Raw genomic sequence first — 23541 nt, forward strand, 5'->3', positions numbered from 1 at the left:
CCACATGAGTCAGAGGAATCCAGTTAGACCATGGGGAGGGGACATGGAATACAATAGGACCCCCCATTCCCCTCCCTCATCTCCCAGGACCCCAAGGGGAGCAACACTCTAAGGGTCCAGGCAAGCAATGTCTCAGGGAACAAGTCAGGGACCTGGTTGCCATAACTGGGGCAGGAGGTGGGGATGAGGTGTTAGGAATGAGGCCAAAGCCCAGTTATCAGAACTGGGACACTTTCCATGTGGGACCTGTGTTCTTTACATCCTTCCTGCATAAATCCTGGGGAGAGGGGTGTGTCTGCACCAGGACCTGGCAGAACCTGTCAGGTTGGGGGACACAGGTCAGGTTGGGTGAGGCTTTGGGGCACCAAGATGGCACCCTTTCTGTCTCTGCCTATCACCCTGCCCCAAGTAGCCACCTCATTCCTGCTTGACACCAAGGTAGCCCCACCCGTGCAAGAAGAGCCTCAGAGTAAACATCATGTTTATTTAACATTCAAATTTACAAAAACAAAAAGGTAACAAAAACCATGACATATATCACACACACACACACATACACACATACCCACATGTTGCATCTCATGTCACTTTATGTACAAAATCAGGCGAGGAGCTGGGGAGTGGGGTGGGTTGCCAGTAGGATGCACTAATTTCACAGTGTCCAACAGCTTGACATGCTCACTCACTGCTCAGCCTGGGCCCACGTGAGCCCTTCCCAACCCAGGAGGGTCAGGGGTCTGGGGGAGATGGGGCTTGGAGTGGCAGGCAGCTGAGACAAAGGGGGTGAAGAGAATGATTCCATCTCTGGGAGGGGGTCCCTTCCCCAGTTTGCTCAGGGCAAGGGTGCTGGGAAACATGTAAAAGGGGGGACCCAGTTTTGGGGGGAGTGGGGTCACTGTGTCATGGAGAGAGCACTGAATACAGAGTCAGAAAGCTGGGTTCAGGTCTCCCAGTGTGCAGGTTGGGTGACCTTGAAGGCTGCTCACCTTCCCTGGGCACTGACATCCTCATCTGTAAAACAAGGGCTTCAGAGACTTTCCTGCCCAAATCTGTGGTCCTAGGTCACGCACAATTGTGGCAAGGTGATCTGTCCCCTTGGGATGTTGACTGGGGGCACAATGTGCCACAAGGTGGGAAAATCTGGCAGATAAGAGCTGTGAAGCACCTGGCGCAGGGCTTGGCCCAAAGCAGGGGTCTGAGAAATATCAGCTTCCTCCCTTTCACAGCCTGGCACTCTTGGGAGACGTCCAGCTTGCCCTCCCCTTCAGCTCTCCTGGAAATTCCAGCCGGTGAGAGAAGGGCTCAGGTGGGGCACACTGCACAGGGATGTGTTCCCCGAAGGGGCCAAGAACCCTACCACAGCCTCACCCAAGGTCCTGGGGCCAGCCCATCCCACACCTCCATTCCGCTCAAGTGGTGAACACGGTCAGGAGCAATGGATGACCAAACCTCACTCCACAGAGAGTGACACAGTGCCTGTCCCCTCTGGCTGAAGGGCGGGCCCTGGATGATACCTGCCCTGGCTCTGTCACTTGCTGGCTGATTGACATGAGCAAGTTACTTAACCTCTCTGGGCCCCAGTTTCTTCACCTGTATAATGGGGCTAAGGACAGTCCTAGCTTAGACCTGTTGTGAGTATAAATGAGACGATGCCTGTAAGGTGCTGAGCATGGTGCCTGACACTTAAAAAGGATTTAACATACAGGGCTCCAGCCTTGTTTTTAGCCAGGAGACGCTTGAGGATGCAATGAACACCATTTCCCCTCTGTCTTCTTGGCTGTGCCTCGGAGCAGCTAAAGGTCAAAGCTGGAGTCCAAAGAGCAGGCATTCAGCAAAGGTAAGAAGGATGATCAGTAAATAAATGAGGGGTGGGGACTTTGGAGCATTCATCTTTCTGGAATGGAAATGGGGACCCAGGCAATTCACCAATGGCCCAGACTCAGAACCTACATCGGAATGGCTCTAATTTGTCTGTTTCCTCTGGAGGGCTGACCAGGGTGACTCAGCGCAGGTCAGATGTCTCATTACCATGACAAAGCATAAAGGACTCGGGATGGTGCATCTGGGTGGGCTCAAGTCATCAAATAAGTCCCCTCCTCTTTCCTAAGACTCTTTCTTTTCCCCAGGTCTCCACAAAAGCTGCTTCCTTAAAAACAATAACAGAAACCCAATAAAGCCCAGTGTCCCCAAAATCTAAGTTCCAAATTCTGCCATCACCCCAGCAACAGTGTATGTCATTATAAGACGCTTGACCCAGCACTGGGGCTGATGTCATTGGCTGTTACTGGGGCAACGTAGATCTCAGCAGGTTCTGGCTGAAGTACACCATTACTCCCTCTTCTAGGGGGAGTTGGGCTAGAGGTGCTGAATGGTCTATTTGTGCTCTTGAAATGGAAACAAGGATCTGGGGGCTGGAAGCAACAAGTCCTGGAAAGGCTCCATGGCCCTGGGCCCCACTGCCTATAGCTCTTGCATCATGCCTCAGGCTAAGTGGATGTGGGAGCAGAGACAGGGAACCAAAGAGGGAGGCAAGTGGCACCAGTGCCCATCTGACTCAGGTAGCCAACAGCTTCCCAGACACTTGGTCGATGACCGCCAGGTGGAGAGGCACCTGAGTTCTCAGCTCTCCGTTCCTGCCAGAGTGCCCAGGGATCACATCTCTCTTCCCCCTACCTTCTGGGGGTGGAGGATGGGAATGCGAAGATGTTTGTGTGTTTCATAAAGGAAGGTGGTCCAGTGGTCATGTTAGAAAGCATTCTGATTTCTCAAATGTCCATCCTCTTACGTGTAGGCTGAATTCAAAGACTCTCACAGGCAGGCAGTATGGTGTCGGGGAAAGAGCACTGGGTCCTAGTCCTGGCTCTGCTCCGTTGTGCTGTGTGATCCTGTGTAAGTCACTTGCCTTCTCTGAGCTCTTTTCCATCTGTACAAGCAAGAGGTCAGACTGGCTGGCTTTTTTTCAGCTCTGATATTTCTCCCTCTCTCAGGGGAGCTGGTAAGGACTCAAGCATAGGGACCAGGAAGCCACCAGCCCTTTGAGATAGTTTCAGATAGGCAAGGAGCCAGGCTGGGAGGATCCAGAGGGGGCTGAATTTTACAATCTGCATATAAGGTTCTGCCTTGCCCCTTGCCCTTGCCCCTGCCTCTTTGGAGCCAGCTTCTGACCCTGAGCTATGCCTAGCCAGATCCCATCTGCTGCCCAGTCCCAGGACCTGCCCTTGCTATGCCCCTTGGTCCCTAGGCAGGTTCTCAGGCTTGCCCCACCCTATCTACCTGAATCACAGACCATCTTACTTTTAATCTAGAGAGCTCTCATCAGCAATGTCCAAAACAAAGGCCTCAGCTCACAAATGAGGAAGGCCAGCCAAGAGAGGGCAGGGTCTTACAGAAGACTGCGTAACAACTTAGTGGTAGGGCTGACTAGGAACCGAGGGCTCCTCCTTCTCATCCAGAGCTCTGCAAACCACTCCATGTGCCTCCCTGCGCTCTTAGCTTCTTCCTTCCTCCCCAAAGGCTGCAGGGCCATGCAGAGTGGGTAGGTATTGTGGCTCTCCCAGAGCCTGCGTTCCCTGGGGCACTGTGTCTCTGCCTCATGCTGTTCCCATCCCAGGCTGAAGTGGCCCAGGCCTTGTCCTGGTCCCAGAGGGGAAGAGGTGACTGTGCCAGGGTCACAGCTGTGGGTGGGCACAAGGGGTGACTATGGCCCTTTGGCCTTCCAGGAACTTGGTCCCTAACCCTCCAGGCTGGAGCTGGGAAGGGAATGTCCTGGAGATTGAGGTGAGGCTGGGCCAGGCATGGATCCAACATTCAAACCACTGCACACACAGAAACAAGGAAAGAGGAGGAAGAGAGAGGGGGCAGGTGGGGGTGGGGGAAGAGGTTCCATCAAGATCCCACTGCCCTTGACTGGCAGCTGGTGGAAAGAAGGGAGGAGGGGTGAGTCCGAGTCTCCTGTGGTTCTGTCGTTCCCTCCCAGCTGGGGGGCAGCTCCACAGCCTGTTATGACCCTGAAGGGGAAGGGGCCAGGCCTGTTGCATGGGGGACAGGGGGAGCAGATAATCATCCTTACCACTGGGTGGGCCCCTCTCCCTCCTCCATACGCACACTCATGGTGGAGTGCTGCTGAGATCAGTGGAATCAGTTGTGGGGTAGGAAGGGGGTAAGAGAAGGCTCCACTGTAATGCCAGCAGGGTGGGAAGAGCTGTGGACACCCCCTGCCAGGACCTGGACTCACCCCAGGCTTGACCTGTTGACTTGAGCTGCTTGTCCCTATCCAAGTGGCATCAGGGGACAGCCATCACAGGGCAGGGCATCCTGGAGGTATAGGTACAGGTGGGGGAAACGGGAGGCATGGCCAGGAGTGGGGCAGGAAAGGAGGCCAGTGTGTGGGTAGGCTGAGGAGGGAAGGTGCCTCTGCCCCAGAAGGTCCCCAAATTGGCAGGCAAGGGAGGGGTCCTGGACAAGGCGGCCCTTCATGCTTTGGCCCTCCCCTTGCAGACATCGAAAGTGGCCTTCGTGGCACCCCCAAAGGCCTCCACTAGCTTGTCTTCCCAGGGAAGGATGTTGCCCAGCAGCGGCCCTGTACAGTTGGCAATACCCAGGACCTGGGCAGGTGTCAGGGTGTGGTCCCACAGGTTAAACTGGGCAATGTCACCCACGAAGGCCTGGGTGGCATCAAACCGGCCACCGAGGGTATCCTGGACCAAAAGAGCAGAGAGAAAGAAGAGAGACATGGAGTGAGGGAGCAGAAAACACCAGCAGGCACTCAGGAAGTCCAGCCCCTGTCCCTGCTGAAGTCCCGCCCACCAGGTTCTAGTCCCGCCCCTGGGCAGCTCACTGCTCTCTCTGGGTCTCACTCAGTCTGCCCATCTGCACAATATAGCTGGGTCAGACTGGGCGCTCACACTGCTGTACTTTCTGGGACCCTCCATCTCAGGGGCCCTGGGTGGGTGGGATATCTACTTGGGTCCCAAGCCCTGATATCACCCTAAGACTTACCTGCTCCTGACCCAGGATAAGGATCCCATGAGGCTTGATGGGGTGCCAGGCGGCCAGGTTCTCACCAGAGCCTTGCAGCTCCCCGTCCTGGTAGGCAAACCACAGGCCATCCCTTGTGGTCCAGGCAATGCAGATATGGTGCCAGCCATTGTCCTTCAGGCTCAGGGGCAGCTGGGCCACCTAGAAACAGGTCCCGAAGCCCCAGGTCAGAGGTGCCACATGGCCCAAGGCTAGAGCAGTGGGGTGGGGGATGGTGAGACTAGTGTCCCTCCTTCCAGGGACTGACCTAAGGCCTTACCCTCCCCTTCTTCCCATCCCAGTGTCTTTCAACCAGTCTTTCTTCTTTCCCTGTAATGTATAATCAGGGAGCTTCACTCAGATCACAAGGGACTATTTGGTGTTGGTTTTCAGTCATTTCCAGGTAGTTTATTCACTCTCTAACAGGCCTGTAAGGTCATGCAGGATGGGAGCTGTATCCCATAAGCCTATCTTCACCTGAACACCTTACACAGTGTCCAGAACACAGCTGGGCTCAAGAACTACTGGCAGTAGTAGAACAAGCCTTGGACTTGGAGGCTGGGCACTACCAACCAACCCCTGTGGGACCTTGGGGTGGCTGCTCTTTCCTCCCTGGCCTTAGTCTCCTCACCTGTAAAGTTAGGGGGTTGAGCAAAGGATGGCAAATATGCAGCCAACTCTGCCTCCTCCTCCATCCAAGGCAGACATGGCTAATCAATCATGAGCCTAGACTCACCCTCGGAACCTTTCTCATCACAGTGCTCTGGGAAGACACTGCTGATTGATTAGAGTTGGCCTGTGAAATGAAAGGTACTTGGTGCCCGTGGATTTGGGGCTCCCGAAGGGCTCTTTCATCTCCTAAGTTCTCTGAGATCACAATTTAATGCAACATTCTCTGAGTCCTACTTGGTGCCAGCCCTAGTTCTGGACACTGGGGATATGGATCTGGTCCTAATCATAAAAAGAGCTGAGTCCGCACAGGAGGAAAGGACTTCAGGGACAATATTACAAGGCAGAATAATAGGGGCCGTTTGGGAGGTACAGAGGCTGTGAAGGCCCAGAAGAAGGGGGGGCGGTGTGGGAATGGACGTGGAGTCTAGACACATTTGGTAATACAATGGACTCTGACCATTCCGCTGCAAGGCAAACCAAGTTGGGGCAGGAGAGGGCAGAGCAGAAGCAGAGCCGTAGAGGCTGGAATAAAAGGGGAACTGTGAGTAGCTTGTGAGGCTGGCGCTCAAAAGGCCCCAGAATTTCCAGGACTTGGGCTGCCCTGTGCCCTGTCCAGGGTGCTGAATTTTTTCTATTAGAACTGAGCGCTGACCTTGGGCAGATCTAAGGATGGCAGCTGGAGACTGTATGAGCAGAACACGATAGCAGGATCTAGATGTCATCCACCTACCCCGGACATCTGAGAACCTACTGGGCCACAAGAGAAATTCACTGTCCCCGGGCCCATCTCCTTCCTCCTCTTCCAGGACACTCATGAACCCTGAGCAGGATTCTGCTGGGTGTCAACCACTCCTAGCAGCTCTATGTGGCTATGGGCTGGTCATGAGTGGGTACAATATGTGGTATCTGCATTTCTATGGAGTCTCAAAAGACCACCATGCCTGCAAGACCCAAAGCAATGTGGCAGGCAGGGAGAACTGTTTGGGGGGATGGGGTGATAGTCTAAGGTCACACAGTAGATAAGTGGCTGAACTAGGACTCCAATCCAGCATTCAGGCCCAGAGCCTAACCATAGCACCATCCGACTCTCCACCTGAGGGGTGGGGCTGGCTGCAGGGGAGGTGAAGGGGTGAGGAGGCCACCAATAGTCACCCCCCTCTGCTCCTTCCCCAGGTAGGTCCTTGAACCTCATTCCTTCTCTCTTTGTCCAGGAAAATGAGCAGAGCCCTGGAGACATACACTTCCAGCCTTGCTCCTATAGCTGGATCGCTAGGGAAGTGTCTTAATCTCTGTGAGCTTCACATGCTTCTCTGTAAATGGGACACCAGTGTTATAGCCTCTCTTGGACACAAAACTCCTCTTCAGCCCACCCCAGGTCTGGCTTGTCTTTGAATTCCCAGAACCCAGCTTGACACACACTAGGCATTTCATGTGTGCTGATTTTACTGAGCAGGAGGATGGAAAGGGCCCACGTGTTTGGGGCCCAGTGCAGTGCAGGTGGTCCTGGAAGGGTACCCCTTGCCCCTCCATCCCTCCTGCTGTGCCCAGCCCCCACTCACCTTGTCATTGATCAGCAGCTCCATGGGGTCATGGCCGGCCTCCAGCAACACAATCTCATTGGCCTGCCCAGGCACCGAGTAGGAGAAAGGGGTGCCCTGGCCAGTGCCTTCCGACTTGGATCGCAGCCACATGCAGACGGTGAAGGCATAGAGCTCAGGCAGTGCCTTCCGCACGCGGGCGTACATGTAGTTGTTGCGGATGGGGATGCTGACCTTGAAGGCATCTGGGGGACTATATGCCGAAGACCCTGAGGGGGATGAACAAGGCAGACATGGTGGGGGTCAGTGGACACATGAGGGTGGGCAGGGCATACTCCAGAGTGAGGGCTACTAGTCCTTGGACACCTGCTATGTGCCAGATGCCTTCATCACCTTTTCTACCCTTTCTGTGTTGAGGGTGTGGCTAAAGCTCAAGGGGTCTGGACCTGAGGCATCCTGGGTTCAAATCCTGCCTCTACCACTTCCCAGCCATGTGACCTTCAACAAGCTCAACTTAACCTCTCTGGGCTTCGGTTTCCTCAGTAAAATGGGGTAATAACATTTCCTCCCTCCCAGGGTTGTGTGAGGGTTGAAGGGGACAAACTATTTAAAGGGCCTGGCTCCTACTAAGTGCTCAACAAACGTTAGCTACTGCTGTTACCGTTAGAGTTCTTGGTCTATTTATTTAACAGGCACTACACAGGGGCTTTCTAGGTGGCAGAAACTGTTTTAAGTGCTTTTACATCCTTTATTGCATTCATTCGTTTCTGTTATTTATTTATTTATTTATTTATTTATTTATTTATTTATTTATTTATTTATTTATTTATTTGCATTTATTCTTGTAATAAGCCTATGAGGCAGACACTAGTATAATCCTCATTTTACAGATGAGGAAACCTTGGCCCAGAGAGATCAAGTAACCTTCTCAAGGCCGCACAGCTAGTAAGTGGCAGAGCTGGGATTTGAATAAGACAATCTCGAGACTCCTTGATCTCCAAGGTGTATCCGGCTCAGAGTTTCAGGGATTCTATGTCTTGAATATCAGAGGGCTTTCTGTGGCAGGTAGACTGGGGAGTCACCGCCCCCAAGGAGAGAGGATAACACCCACCACCCACACCTCCCTCAGCAAGTGGCTGAGGACTGGGGATAGGAGGCTGGGGCTGAGAATGGTGGACCCAGGGTTCTCAGGTCTGGTAGGGGTTTAGGGTCAAAGCTATTGTGATGCATCATGGTGAAGAGGAAGGGGCTCAGTATCTGCCTCTTTAAACCCATTTCATCAGTGAGGAAGTTGAGTCCCAAGAAGAAAGGGATACAGCTTGCCCACGGGCACATAGATATCCTGCCTCATTGCCTCACTCCTCTCTGTCCTGCGGTCTCTTGAGGGGGCATTTCCGCTAATCCCTTAGGAGGCTCAGTGTAGAGGGACCAGTGGCAGGACTGGGTAGGGATGAGTTTGCCTTTCTTGACCCTGTGCACCAACCAGCATGCTGGCCCTGGAACCCACCAGGCCATGCCTTCTCTTTAGCTGTGCCCCTGCTGTAACCCCTCTACTCCAGAATTCACTCTCCTCTGCTTTCAAGAACTAGCTAGAGGCCCACCTCCTCCAGGAAGCCTCCTGGATTTCCTTCTCCTTAACTCCTCTCCCGCATCTAAGTCAATCCCAGCTAACTGCTCATGGTTTCCCTTGGTAGCTCCAACTTGTCTATAAGCTTTTGAGGGTGGTCTTCACAAAGTTTAAAAGACGAAAGGTCCCTGAGAGCTCGTGAGTCCTAAATTCCCCATTTTTCAGATGAGGAAAATGAGGCCTGGGGAAAGGAAGTAAACTTCCAAAGTCACAGAGCAAGCCAGTAACGGCTGTGGAATGAGGAGGCAGGTCCCCTGATGCACATACCTGTACACTGTCCATTACGGCATGTTTCTCTGACTTCCAGCGGTGCCAGGCCCAGGTGATAAACAAATGACAAAATTCTGACATTTAAGGTGTTATTGTGGGAGTAGTTAAATGCATGGACTTTGAAGTCAGACCTGGTTTAAGGTCTAGATCCATTCCTTACTGACTGTGTGACCTTGGGCAAGCCACTTAACCCCTCTGGGCCTTATTTTCCTCATCTGTGAAATGGGGATAACAGTACCATCACTATATGGTTTCTGAAGATTAAACCAGCTGATGTGGTAAGTACTTAGCCCACTCCCAGAACATTATAAGTGCCAGAAAATGCTTCAAAAATCATGATAACGATATCCCCCAATTATTCTCTCTCTCGTGTTTCACAGCCTCCTCTTCACCATCCCATCTAGCTTTAGCCTTTCGAGAGCATGAAAATGTTTTTTGAGTGAATCTGCCACCCTGAGGACCTGTCTAAGGACCAAGGCCTCGCCTGCCATGCCCTCTGAGGGGCCCAGGACCCACCGTGCTCCAGTTCAGCTATGCGGTCCTGCAGGGCATCCAGCTCCTTCTCCACCTCCTGCCGCTGCTGCTGGCTGCTGTGACTGAGGGCCACGCGCTCCTTCTCCAGTGCCAGCACCTTGGCCAGCAGCTGGCCCTCCAGCTCGTCCATCTTGGAGTGCAGGGCTGTGGGCACCGCGGGTGCAGGGGCTGGGGCTGCTGTGTAGTTCACCCGGGCCGGAAGCTCCTGCTGCTCACAAGGCAGAGAAAGGGGGACGCGAGGTCACTCAGAGGGAGGAAGGAGAGACAAAGGGCCCAGAGATGCCCACCACTCCTGCTGAGTGGGCCACCTTTATCACCCACAGTGTCCTATGTGAGAGGTCACAGCCTCCCAGCCGTGCAAACACCTGCTTGGCCGCCCAGGCTGGGATGGAGGCCAGGTGACGTGGGCGGGGCATGGGCTGAAGAGCAGCTCAGTACACCTGGCCACACCCCTGTTACACTGACCTTTGCTACCCACTATCCAGAGGGCTCCTTGTAGCTCTCCAGGTGCCTCCGAATCCAGACTCTGGTGCTGACTAAACACAAAGCCTCAGTTTCCCCTTCTGTAAGATAGGGACAACTGGGCCCACTCTGTCCATCCACAGGACAGATGTAAGGACAGAGAGTGGAAGTAACAGGCCCTCATGCACTATAAAAGCAGAATGCAAACTATGAGGCTTGAATACCTCAGTTGATGGGGGACTCGCTACCTCCAGAATCTTCCCTCGGCCACTGATGGCTCATGGAGCAACAGGGCCAGACACCCACTGCCTCTGAGGTGGCTGGATTTGTAGGACACCTTGGGCTGAGGCAATTAGCTCATGGAGTGCCTCCCATGTCAGCGCTGGAAGGGCTGGAGCTGGATCTCCTCGGCCCCAGCACTGATCCAGCCTCACTTTCCCTCCTTCCTCTGGGCTGAGCTGGGCATGAGGGACAAACACTCGAATGAGAATGTGCTGGGCCCACCCTCGGCATTTTCCATGTATTTACTCGTGAATCCTTGTTTTGGTTGGTGCTCTTAGTGTCCCCATTTCACAGATGGGGAGACTGAGGTAGAGGGCTTTTGAATTTTCTACAATGACGAAGCTGGGCAAAGCTGACACCTCTCTCAAGCAAAGCGTCCCCCTCCCTCAGAGGGAGAAAGACCTGCCAGGAAGGAACAGGACGTCAAGTGCTATTCACACAGACGCCGTTGCGAGGAGATACCGCGCAGGCCGAGGGAGGTGGGCGCACAAGCTGTTCTTTTGTCAGAGCCGCCAGCTCTGCCACTGACAGGAAGGCCAGAGAGGAGGTGGGCTCACTGCGTGGCCCCCTCCCCACCCCGATGTCTGAATCAGAACATGAGTCCCCCCACTTTCCCATCTGTTGCGGGCGAAGGCTGTGTCGCGTGGGCTCCAGACTGATGCCAAGTGGGCCCCTAGCCCAAGATGGTGGGGCGATGATGATGCCATCACCCCATGCAGGTCCTGATGAGGAAGGAAAATGGGGGCTCAGAACCCACACCAGGAGTGCTGAGCATCTGGGTGGGGTTTGGTGTAAGTATATGGGGCCTGGAGCCAGAGCCAAGGGCTCTGGTCCAGCTCAGCACTAATGGGTCAGGCTCATTAGCACTCAGGAATAAGATGCTAAGAACCGCAGCTGTCTTCATCTTCACACACTGCGTGCCAGGCCCCGCCCTCTGGCAGCACTGTGCAAACATTCCACAACCCCTCCCAACAACCTGGGGAAGTAAGGAGGCCCACTTTACAGATGAAAGAGCAGAGGCTCAGAGAGGTGAAGTCATCTGCCCAAGGTCACACAGCTTCAAAATGTCAGCCGGGACCCCCAGCCCAGCCCCTTCTGATTCCAGCACATGTTCCCATTCTTTAGCCCTACCCTGACGGTCTGGGTCTCAGTTTGTTGGTCTGCCAAGTAGGCAGAGGGCTAGCTGCCCGGCCTGCCTTGAGGGGCAGCAGAAGAGGTTCTAGTGGCCATCAGAAGGCTGAGAGGGTCTGGCAGGCTGTGTCAGACCGCGGTGTGGGGCAGCTTCACAGAGGGGCCTGGCTGGGAGGGACCTGACTATGCGGGGTGGCTCTCAGGCTGCGAGGGCATGGGGAAGACCCAACCACCTTGTCCCCAGATGATGCCTGCTCCTTTCCTTTGGGGAGCAAAGGGCAGGTGCTGGATTTCAGAGTCAAGGTCCTACCCTCTACAGCTCATCCCCACCCAGGACAGCACAGGGCCCAGCTCCACGGGCAACAGGGCAGGGTGGAAAAGGGCAGGCTTGGTGGCAGCGGTGTGGGTCAGGCCTCCTACCCCTGACATCTGCTTATCCCTCAAGTCCTAAGTGAGTCTGCCTGGACTCACAGTTTGGCTCCAGCAGCCCAGTGACCTCGTTATGTAAAGCTGCTGTGCCTCAGTTTTCCCGTCAACAAAAAGGGTACAATAATAATATCTCATAGCACTGTAGGGAAATGAAATAAGTTAATAGATAGAATGCCCTTAGAACTGGCACATGATATGCTATGTGTCAGTTATTATTATTATTATTATTATTATTATTATTATTATTTTATTACTAATATTACTTAAACATCTCTTGAAAAGATCTACTCATTTTCATCTCCAACTATAAACCTTTGTGTTTAATCATTATATTGAGAAAAAAAGCTAGTTACAAAAGAACAGTTAGATATCATTTATATAAAGCTGCAAAGATTCAAAATGAGATCGTGTATTTACAAAAGCATGAAGAAATGCACAGAGAGATAAATACAAATTCAGGACGGAGGGGACCCTCTCCTGGGGATGGGAGTGGGGAGTCTCTGAGGGGCATCAGCTGGTTGCAACCATTCTAGTTCTTGAGCCTGGGTGGGGGCTTGAATGGTCATCTTTGTGCCTTTGTGTGTGTGTAAGGTACTTCACAATGATTTTCTTAAAAAAAAAAAAAAGCAGGGAAAAAAGTCCAAGAGCAGAGTCTCTGAGGGTAGCATCTAATCCTGAATCTTAACTGTAGCCTCACTCAGCTCCTTTGTCCCCCCACGGCCACTCCAGTCCAGGCCATGGTCATGAGTCACCTCGTTCCTACTCAGGCCCTTCACACAGCAGCCAGAGGCAGCCACCTAATTGCAAACCCAACTATGTTGCTTAAAATCTTTCAATACTCCCTTCTCCCACCAATAAGCTCCCTGCCCCTCTAATCTCAACCCTTACTATGTACCTTCAGAGGCTACACTTCATTCCGACTGAAAGTCTCCAGCTGCTCTCTGCTCCCTCTCACCCTAGGGCCTTGGCACATGCTGTTCCTTCTGCCAAGAACACTCTTCCTGCCCCCACCCCACCTCCTCTGGCCAATGGCTCCGAACCCTCCAGATGGCAGCTTTCCTGATGCCTAAGCTAAGATGCTCTGAAGGGAGAGGGGAAGACGGCATCTCTGGAGGGACTGCAAATCCTCATTCACTCACTCATTCATTCATTCATTTATTCACCCGTCAGCAGGTACTGTGGTAATATGATACTGTGGGCACAGACAAGACTCTCAGGTCAGACAGACCTGCATGATCCCCAGGCTCCCCACCAACTGGATCTGTGGCCCTAGGCAAGCTGCTCAACCCCTTTGACCGTCAGTTTCCTCAACTATAAAATGGGGATAATTATAGTGTCTATATCTTGGGATACAAGTAATGACAAAATGAAAAACATAGGTAAAGCCTGGCATATAATAATGGCCAATAAACAGTCAAAGCCACTATTATGACTTGCTGTTATTGAGAGGCAGGAGAGCATAATGAGTAGTGACCGCAGGTGTGGGCCCTGGAGCCAGACTGCCCCAGACTGAAATCCCAGCTGTGTGCCTTGGCCAATGTTCTTAACCTCTCTGAGCCTCAGTTTTCTCATCTGTGCAATGGGGAGAGTAACAGCCCATGGTTCTCATGGGGCTAAATTGTAGGGCCCTTAGAACAGGCTGGCACAGAGGGCACGCTCAACCCTGCGGCCTCTTACCTAGTGCTAGGCGCTGCGGCTCCAGAGGTGAATAAGGGCCGTGCCTGCCAGCAGCGGTGATCTCAGCTGGTGGGGGGTGGGAGAGGCAGACGGCCCTGGGACAGCCATGACACCTGCCACCCATGAGACGCTCTCTGTGGGGCGGGGCCGGGGCGGGACATGGTGAGTCAGGGAAGGCCCCTCAGAGGGGCTTTCCTGCTCTGCCTTCTTCTCCAGGAGCCGGCCCAGTGGGCTGCTCTGTCTCCATGTAACTCAGCAGGGAAAGGGCAGGAGACCAAGTGGCAGAGGCCAGACTGATCTTTGTCCTGGTTCCCCAGGGCCAATTTGGAGCTGGAATGAAAAGATGAGAAATAAACCTCTGTGCACTGAGGGCGCCAAGTCAGGGTGGTCATTGTGCAGGGTGGGGAGGAGGCTGGGAGGAGGGGAGACAGCTCTCGGAGGGTCTGTTCCATACACCCTCCTGGGCTCTGAGGCCTCAGAGTAAGTGACAAGACCCCAACCCCAGGCCCCCCTTTCCTCTCCCTTCAAGTACTGCCTGTTAAGCTGCTGTGTTGAGAAGGCCACAGAATTCCCTCTTAGGCCCTGCCTGCCCACACACCTCTGGGCCCTGGCCAAAAATCTGCCACAAAGACTGAGGACTCCTCTCCCCAGCCTGTTTTCATAGAAAATCCTGGCAATGATCTTGGTTCAGCTTCTGACGTGCTGTGTAGCCTTGGGTAAGCCACTCAGCCTCTCTGAGCCTCAGCTTCCCCTGGGGTCAATCAAGGGCTATTCAGGGGCATCTAAGTGCTTCCACCTCAGGTTGGCTGCCTCAATCCCTGCCCCAAGTTCAGCAGGGATCGTGTGCCCAACTGTCCTAGGAAAACCCAATGGCATTCTCACACAGTGAGGAGTGCCAGCCCTGACCTTGTTCCACCTCCTATGGGTGAGGACTTCACAAAATGGCCAATAAGCATAAGAAAAGGTGCTCTACATCATGAGTCATTGGAGAAATACAAATTAAAACCACAGTGAGTCCACTACACACCCACCAGAATGAGAAGCATCTTTAAAATGACCATACCAAGGTTGACAAGCTTCACATGCAAGTGGGCGTGCAAATGCTTACCGCCACTTTGGAAAAGCACTTGGCAGAACCTCCTAATGCTAAATATATGCCTCTTCTAGGACCCAAGCATCCCACTCCTGGGGAGACATCCAGGAGAAATGAGGGCTTCCACCCAAAGATATCAAAAGAATGTTCATGGTGACTTTATTTGTAATAACCCCAAACCAGAAACAACCCACATGTCCATCCATAGAAGAATGGGTAAATAAATTAAGGTATCTTCACACACTGAAACACTACGCAGCACTGAAAAATAACAAACCACCCACACACACCACGATCAAATGTCAGACAATGTTGAACGAGAACACCGAACATGAAGCGAGCAGCTTGTCTGAGTCCATCTGAGTGAAGTTCAAACCCAGGCAAAATTGATCTATGGTGACGCAAACCAGAATAGTGATACCTTTGGGGAAGTATGGACTTTGGGCTCACAGAAGAGTCTTCTGGGATGCTGATTCTTATCCAAGTGATGCTTTAATATGTACATCCATATGTAAAATTTCACTGAGCTGTACACTTAAGATTTGTGTCTTTTATAAGGAAGAGATGTGACCTGTGTTACATATCTTGAATGTAAGCTACACCTAAAAAAATTAAAAAGTCCCACAGGCAAGGCCCTGCCTTCTGCCCAAGCAACTCCTGCCAGGCTTGGAACAGCAGGATGGTTCTCCTCTCCCAGAGGCCTCCAGGGCACAGGATGGCAGAGCAAGAAGGGTCCTCTGGGCATCCTGCCCACCCTCCCATTTGACAGATGGGGAAACTGAGGATCAGAGAGAATAAGGAATTTTATGAGATCACAGTGAGCAGGTGGCAGAGCTGGGGTTTAAAACACGTTATCTTGCTAGAACGAAGTTTCCACACTGGCAGGAATAGGGATGACGGGCTTCTCATTGTGGGTCCCCCACATGGAAATGGGGGAAGGCCAGTCACAGGGAGAGGGGCCATCGGGGTCTGAAGGTGGCTGAAGGGCACTAGGTTCCACACCCTCCAACAAAAGGCTGATGGGCAGACCCTCTCTCATCGCATTCTGCCGGCCCCTTTCATGGCCAAAGAGGCAGGGTCAGGGAAGCCAGCTCCACAGAGCAGAAGCTTCCAAGATGGGCAGCAATGTAAGAGAAACATAAAAGCAACCAACAGACTTTAGAAAAGGCACCAAGAGATTCTCTAAGTCACTGTTTATCTGCAGACTTCCCTGAGGAGCTAGAGGTCTCAGAGAGTGTGGACAGGAGCTTGGGGGCTGCACACACATGAAGCCCCCTCCCCTCCCCACACTGAATTCCTAATCAGGAAGCATCTGCCCAAGAACTCAGAATTTGGAGCCCAAAGGGCCCAGACCAAACCTAGACCCTGCTTCTACCCATTTTACAAATAAGAAAACTGAGGCCCAGAGAAGGAAAGTTACTACCCTAAAGTTACAGGCAAGAAGAACTCAACTTTATGCTACCCAGCCCTCCTATTTCAGAGAATATTTAGAGATACAAGGTGTTTAGGGCCTGCTGTCTCATTCTATGGCGGGGAAGCAGAAATCGGGGGTAGGGAGGGTGGATGGTGATTTGTCAGGCTCTGGTTCCTCCAGACTCCCTGAGCCTCCATTTCTTTATCTGCAAGATGGGAATGTGTCCAGCTAATTCATAGGGCTGAAGACTGAATAAACTAATACGTATGTAGTAAGTACCTAATAAATGTTACTTGTTGTTACGTACTGTTTTCAGCCTCCTGATTATCTTGCCAGCCAGCAGGACAAGCTTTTGAGGAGTGGCCCTCATCACTCTTGCTCTAGATGCTCTGAGGCAGAAATGGTTCAGGGCATTATCCAGCAAGAGGCACTTCCCTCACCTGCCTTTCTCACTCTCCTGAAGGTGTGTGAGTCTGACCCCTCCAGACGGATCTAGAGTTAATGATAAAGATCAAGGGTTCTGAAGCCAGACACTGACAGGGTCAAATCCAGGCTTCATTGCTGTGTGACCTTGGGACAGTTTCTTACCTCTCTGAATCTTGGTTTCTTCATCTGTAAAAGGGGGATAAAGTAGTACCTCCCTCATGGAGGTTTTCTCAGGATTAAATGAGATAATGTATAGTGCCTGAAACATGGTAAGTGCTAAGTGAGAGCTATAATTGTTATTAAGTCCAGAATCCTCTGCAACCATCATCACGGTGTTCCTTACCATGGCTCCCACCCCTGAGATTGGGGGAGGCAACCAGCTTGCCAGGTAGGATTAAGAATGTGGTTTACGTCAAAGAATTGCTGCTTAAATCAATCTTGAAATTTCATTTTACACATATATTAAATTACTGAAAAAAATGGAACACTGTAACATGCATACATGGCCAGTTGCCACATAAATGGTCCTTTTGGAAAGTGATTCTTGGCCACGGCCATAAAAAGTCAGTATCATATGCCCCAGTAATACCACTCCTGGGAATTCAGCCTAAAGAAATAATTCAACAGACTTAAAAAGAAACTATCTGCATGAAATTGATCCTGCAATGAGCAACTAGAAGAAAAAATAATTAGAAAAAAACCTACATCTCCAGCAACAGGAGAAAGTCAAAGGACTGATGGATGGTGGAGCCGGAGATGGATCCCAGGAAATTCTGGCCATCATTAAAACGGTAATTACCAGCAAGCCCAGCAACTCTGGAACAACAGCTACATATGGATAAGGGACCAAAAGGGGACTGCAAAAACGAATAAAATGGTGCAATTAAATACAATTCCCTATCACAAATCTTTTGACTTTTTTCAGTTAATAGCAACAACAATAACAACAAAAATAAAAACATGGAAGACAAATGGTTTCTCCTAATCCCTCAAATGTGACTCCAACTTGAGGCCTAGGGGAGAGGGTGGGCCGGGGGTCCTTTCCTCCCCTTTGGTAGTCAGCCCAGCAGGGTGGGGAAGGGGGTGATGCAGAGAGGTGGGCACGGGCAGGGGTGTGCTGAGATGTGCAGGGGTAGGGGTAGGAAGGGGACAGAGCATGATCAGGGAGGGCCCCTGGGAGGAGGTGGCCTCAGAGCAGACTCTTAAATGATGAGTATGGATATACTGAGGGTAATCTAGGCAGAAGAAGGAGGAGCTGGGAGACAGACCAGATCTGAAATGGCAGCCTACGGGGAGCTGAGGAGTTTTCACCATGGGGGAGTTCATGGTGGGCTTAAGGAAGATCCCTGGGACTGCCTGGAGGAGGAGGATGGATGGAGGGGTATGCCTGGATTGGTGCGAAGGAGACCACCCAGGAGGCTGTTGCCAGTAACCACAGAGAGATGAGGCCGACTTGAAAGAGGAGGGAGGGGGAAGAGCCGAGCATGGCTTCTCAGAGCACATGCGAGAAACAGGTTGATGGAGGACCTGAGTTCAGGTTGGGACATGATGATGGAAAGGGGCCGGTAGGACGTCCAGAGGGAGGTAGGTACTCAGGAAGCAGTTGGATCTATTGGTCTGAAGTTTGGAGAGAAACCTGGGCTGGAGACGAAGCTGGTTTGAGGCACCACAGTGGAATAGTGTTGGAAGCCTCAGCGGGTGGCTGAGTTCACACAGGGAGGGTATGAGGAGGGCCAGGAAGGACTCACGTGTTAAAGGAGGAGGACCCCGAAAGGGGACAGAGAAGCAGAGAGGGAGGAGGGACAGGTGAGAGGTACCTACAAGCCAGGGGTAAGGAGATTTGTAGGAGGGAATGATCAACGGAATCAAATGTCAGAGAGGGTCCAGCAAGATCAAGCCTGAAATGTTCCTGTTCAATTTGTCAACAGTGGTGACATCACCACAAGCACTTTCAGTGTACCAAGGTGGGAGAGGGACTAGCGGTGAGAAAGTAGACCCTAAAAACCTGGGGGCATCCTTTTGAGGCTTTTGGATGAGAGGGGAGAAGACAGTGGTTAAAGTGGTTAAAAGGTGATAGACAGTGATTAAAAGGTACATGGGGTCCAGCTGAGACCAGTAGTCTGACCCCACGGCTACTGGGCTCCAGACCCCAGCCCCTGCCCAACACGCCAAAGAGACTGGCTCTGGCTGCTGCCAGGCTCAGAAGGCAGACCTCGTAGGCAGGCAGCCCCTCGACATCCACTGCACTTCGAAAGCATAAGGGGTATGTATAGGGAAGACAGGACTCCCCCCACCTAGGAGGCTGAACTGGTGCCAAATCCCAGCCACCAGGATCCCCCAACCTCAGCAGGCTAACCGGAGGGGAGCCCACCCTGCCAAATGCACAGGTGCTGGGGGAACAGGTCCAGGGCAAGCCTAGCCTTGCCAGCCCCAGACGTGGGAGGAACCACAGGTGCCATCTGGGTGTAGGGGCAGGGGCTAGGGCAGGCAAGAGGAAGTTTATTAAAAACCAAATCTTTTTTTTTAACCTTAATAAAATCTACTTCCTAAAAGGAGGGTTTGTTCTCATTTTAATTTGGGGCTATTTAAAAAATTAGTAATACTATAGCTTAATGATAAAAATAGCAGTCACTCAAATTAATTGAGCATACCTCTGCCAGATACTGTTCTGGGCCCTTCACAAAGATGAACTCAATCCTTCTAATGCTCCAGTGAGGCAGGTGCTATTACTGTACCTGTTTTACAAGTGAGGAAACTGAGACTCCCCTTGACTATTGACTTTCAGCGTTTCCCTGATTATTTTCTTGCTCTCAGCTCTCATCTTAGAAACCCCCCAGAGCTGGAGTGGGAAAAGGGATGCTCCTGACAGGCAAGACTCCAGACTTTCCTCCTGTCTCCATCACTCATTTTAGGAGGTCTCTGAGCCCCAGGTTTCTCACCTGTAAGGTGAGAGGGTCGGCTGTGAGAGCGGCCTGGCTGTGTTCTGATACACTGAGGGGATGGGTCCGACACCAGCACAGACTTTCTGGAGGGCCACTGAGCCATGGGCCTGGCCAACTTTTCAGTATCTCCTGTGCTGCTCAGCCAGGGATTTAACTGAGAGAGCTATGGAAAGAGAGGAGTCCTTGCCTTTCCTTCCTTCCAGCCTCTCTCCTCCCTTTGCCAGCTGCACTCATTTTAGGGGGAGGTAGCAAAGGGGGCAGCTGGTGTTTTGGCCTCTTTCTCCCCTTTCCTTCCACAGATCCAGTTTTGTTGCTAATCTCCTTCCCTGCAGTCTGGAAGCCATGGATGGCTTGGGTGGTCAGTGTCTCCAGGATGTCTGTCCTGTCTAGTCTGTCCAACTCCTCTTCCAGGTGGCCATAAATCAGTTCTCACAGGGGGATAGCGTTTTGGCAGCTTCAAAGGAGAAAAGACTGGCCCAGGATCACAGGACAACCAAGAGCTGAATCCCCCTGTCGGACCCAGCTTTGGCCTATGAGACACTCTGTTCCCTGCTCTTAAGCAGGAGAGGAGGACCCCAAGTCACTTGGACAGTGCTCCTATCTCCTGGCCATAGGGACTGAGTGTGGGGCTGGTGCTACTTTGGGGTGTCTGAAAGAAGCAAATAAAACGGACATTTAACGAGGTTCTAGTACGTGCCAAGCATTTTCAAGTACCTACATTTAATCAATCATCACTACAAGTGGACACTGTTATACCCATTTTACAGACTCGGAAACTGAGGCTTACAGAGGTGCCTGGAGGAAGAAGGATTGGGAGAGCGCCTTTCCTGCGCGCCCCTTGTGTGCCTTACTGGAATACTCCTCCCCTGGGAGGAAGGACCAACCACCCCCTTTGCACAGGACGAGAGGCTCAGAGACTCGCGGGAGTCTCCCCAGGGTCCCTTAGCCCGCGGTGGCGGCGGGACCCCGGACGCCCTCGAGCTGCCTCTCCCACCCTCAGCTGTCCCTCCTTCCCCGGCCGCCGCCCCCGACGGCGCGAGTTGCCGCGCTCACCTCGATGCGGTCGATGCGGTCCCGGAGGGCGCGCACAGCGTCCTCCAGCTCGAGGATGAGAGCTGGTGAGTCCCAGGGCCCGTCGGCCATGGCGTCGCGGCGGGGCCCGGCGTCCTGGAGGCCGCGTGGCAGGCCGCTCTCGCAGCGGCTCAGCTTGCCCGTGAGCTCGCGGATGGTGTCCTGGTCCGCGCGGATGCGCGCCTCCTGCTGCAGCGCCGTCTGGCGCAGCTGCTCGGCCGTGCTCTGCAGCAGCAGCAGCTCCTCGCGCTCGCCCGGCGCCGCGTCCCCCTGCTCGGCCCCCGACGGGCAGGCGGCCGCCAGCGGCGTGCACAGGAAGCGGCTGAAGAGGGGCATCGGCGGCAGCGGGTGCGCGCTGGCCGCCGGCGCCCCGGGCAGCGCCGGGGGCCCGGCCGAGCCGCCCGCGCCGTGCAGCGCGCTCAGGCTGCGCTGCGGGCCCGGGGACGCGGCAGCGGCCGAGCCGGCTGAGGCGTTGTCGGCGCCGCCGGGCAGCGCCCGTGCCGGGCTGGCCGCCAGGGGCACGCTGGCGATGATGCAGATGACGGCACCGAGGAACGCCAGCATGCCCGCGGCCAGCAGCACGGCCAGGAACTTCAGCGTGAGGCGGGCGGCGGGGGCGCCCGAGGCCCCCGGCAGGCGCGGCGGCGGGGTCGGGGCGCAGGGCCCGGGCGCGCGGGGCCGAGTGGGGCCGGAACCGGAGCGCGAGCGGGAGGAGCCGGAGCCGGAGCTGTTGCCGCGGCCGCTGCTGCCGCCGCTCTGAGCCCGTGTGGCGCGAGGAGAAGACGGCGGGCGGAGGGGAGGGGGAGCGGGCGCGGCGGCACCGCCCCGCCGGCTCCCCCGGGCCGGCCCTGGCCCAGCCCCGCACCCGTTCCGTGCCGGGCGCGGAGTGGGGGCGCCGCCTGGGATGCGGCGAGGGGCGGGGGCGACGCCGACAGCCTTATCCCGCCGCCTTCACCAAGCAATGGGCGGCGACCCGGTGGCCCGGCGGCGGGGCTGTGCGACCCCTACTCAACCCTACCTGTGCTGTGACCCCCTCCCCGAACTCGTCATGGCGACAGCTACCTGGCCAGGAGCTTCTCCATGTCCGGCTTTGTGCTGAGGAAGCCACGAGCTGGGTGGCAATTAAGCCTCACCAAGGACATTGCTCACAATACAAATGGGGAAACTGAGGCCCACGTGGTCAGGCCGCTGCTTAAGGTCACGCGCCTAGTATGCACTGGAGCAGCATTTGAGCTCAGCAACAGCTGACTGGACCCAGACTGTGGATGGAGGGAACTAGAGATTTTTTTGGGGGGGGAACTAGAGATTTTGACCCAACCTCTAGTTATACTATGACCACCTGCCTGTCACTTTTCACCCCCAGCCTCCTGAAGGAGTAGAGATCATACCCTTTGCTCACCCCTATAAAAAAATATCTCAGAGGGTAGCAAAAGGGTTCCCTCCTCTGAACCCTTGGGCACACAGAACATCAAGAAGACCCCTCTCAGACTGTAGTCTGCATTAGCATGGCAAAACAGTGGTGGGCATGCAGGCACTGGCAGGAACCAGCAGGCAGGGAGTGGGCTACGGTGTGGGGGTGGTGGAGGAAACTTTCACTTTCCCGTGTCAAAAATGCCTATATATATTTTGTTGCAAATTAACTCTGCAATTAAAAACTTTTTAAAAATTCTACCATCTTTCACAATCCATCTCCATCTCCAATTTTCCGTGAGGCATTTCCTGATCAGCATGGGTTCCCAGGTCTCGAAGGCGGGGATGCAGGAGAGGAGCTGCGGCTGATGGGAGCACCCACCAAGGCCGCACCCAGGCTTGTCTCCCTTCCAAGCCTGCATTCTTGACTTGAAGGGAAGGCTCACATTGGGACTCTGGACCACCATGGCTGCCAAGTGGTCTCTGCATCGTGGTGGGGAGAGACCAGAACATGTCTCAGGAGGCAATAGTTCTTGGAGGCCCTTTCTGGCCGCTGGGACCCTCCCCAGTGGTCCATGGGGCACATGTGCTACACACTCCACCCCATCCCCAGCCTCAGCTTACCCGATCTCTGGGAGTCAAGGATTACCTGAGTTGTAAAATAGGAACAAAGCAGGTGCCGCCTCTGCACACGACGAACCCCCAGAGCTGTATCTGTGTGGATGTGAGTTAGTACTCGCTGGAGCAGTGACCTGGAAACCCGCCAGGCAGCACAACTTGAAGGAAGCATCTCTCTGCTGGAGAGGTGGGCCAGGACCTCTGAAGGCAAAGGCAGGCAGTAGGGGGCCCAGGAAGCCCTGCTGGTGCACAAAGCATCAGGACTCCTGGTGCATCTACATGTGTCCTGTGAGGACAGAGCACATGCATAACATCCTGAGACAGGACAGAGGAGGCCAAGAGAGGGGGCTGCTGCCAAGAGCAGCAGAGCCACTGTGGCTTGGGCACCAAACGGTGCCACCTCTTTGTGAGCTGCTCTGTGAGAGTTGGTACAGTTGATTAAAGGGGTCCAGAGGCTGGAGTTGAATTTGTATAAACTGATCTGTTTATCCCCTAGAATGACTTTTTAAACCTGTGATACAACCACATCACTGTCCTGCTTATAAACCTGTTAGTGGCTCCCCATCCCTTATGGAATAAAGTCTAAAGCCCTTACGAGGCTGTATGGCCTGCTTGTCAAGGGCAGGGGTTCTAGAGCCAGAAGGCCTTGTTCAGACCCTGCCTCTGCCTGTTAGCAGTTATGTGACCTAGTTTGCAATAAGGGTAAAGTCTCAAGTCTTTCACAGTTTCTGACACCCTCTCTGGGCCTCAGTTCTCCAATCTGTAAAATGGGGGCATAATAGTAGTATGTGGAAAGCCTCAATAAATGTTGGGCCTTATTATGTTAGCTTCTCCTGGTTTGTAAGACTTTTGGTGATCTGGACACTGTTCACTATCCTAGTCTTATCTCCTAGCCCTCACTGCCTGAAACAATATCAAACTGTGCACAG

The 23541-nt window shown here is 53.5% G+C and overlaps 1 protein-coding gene across 1 annotated transcript; it reads right to left on the minus strand.

Moving 5' to 3' along the window:
- Positions 1 to 464: 464 nt before the first annotated feature.
- On the minus strand, positions 465 to 21401 carry NPTXR (neuronal pentraxin receptor). Its single transcript, XM_010960290.3, has 5 exons — positions 20567 to 21401; positions 9640 to 9865; positions 7248 to 7495; positions 4999 to 5178; positions 465 to 4697 (listed from the first exon to the last, which is right to left on the minus strand). Exons 1-5 carry the CDS (start codon positions 21146 to 21148, stop codon positions 4473 to 4475), a joined length of 1461 nt encoding a protein of 486 aa, XP_010958592.2. The 5' UTR covers positions 21149 to 21401; the 3' UTR covers positions 465 to 4472.
- Between the last annotated feature and the right edge of the window lie 2140 nt (positions 21402 to 23541).

The sequence above is a fragment of the Camelus bactrianus genome, chromosome 12, assembly GCF_048773025.1.
Source record: "Camelus bactrianus isolate YW-2024 breed Bactrian camel chromosome 12, ASM4877302v1, whole genome shotgun sequence".
In the NCBI taxonomy this organism is placed as follows: domain Eukaryota; kingdom Metazoa; phylum Chordata; class Mammalia; order Artiodactyla; family Camelidae; genus Camelus; species Camelus bactrianus.

Bases quoted from the DNA above. Each gene is read 5' to 3' on its own strand.
- NPTXR (XM_010960290.3), bottom strand. From the start codon at position 21,148: ATGCTGGCGTTCCTCGGTGCCGTCATCTGCATCATCGCCAGCGTGCCC. The intron at 9,866-20,566 runs GTGAGCGCGGCA...CCTTGTGAGCAG, and splicing joins ACCGCATCGACCGCATCGAG to CAGGAGCTTCCGGCCCGGGT. The intron at 5,179-7,247 runs GTGAGTGGGGGC...ACCTGTTTCTAG, and splicing joins AGCTGCTGATCAATGACAAG to GTGGCCCAGCTGCCCCTGAG.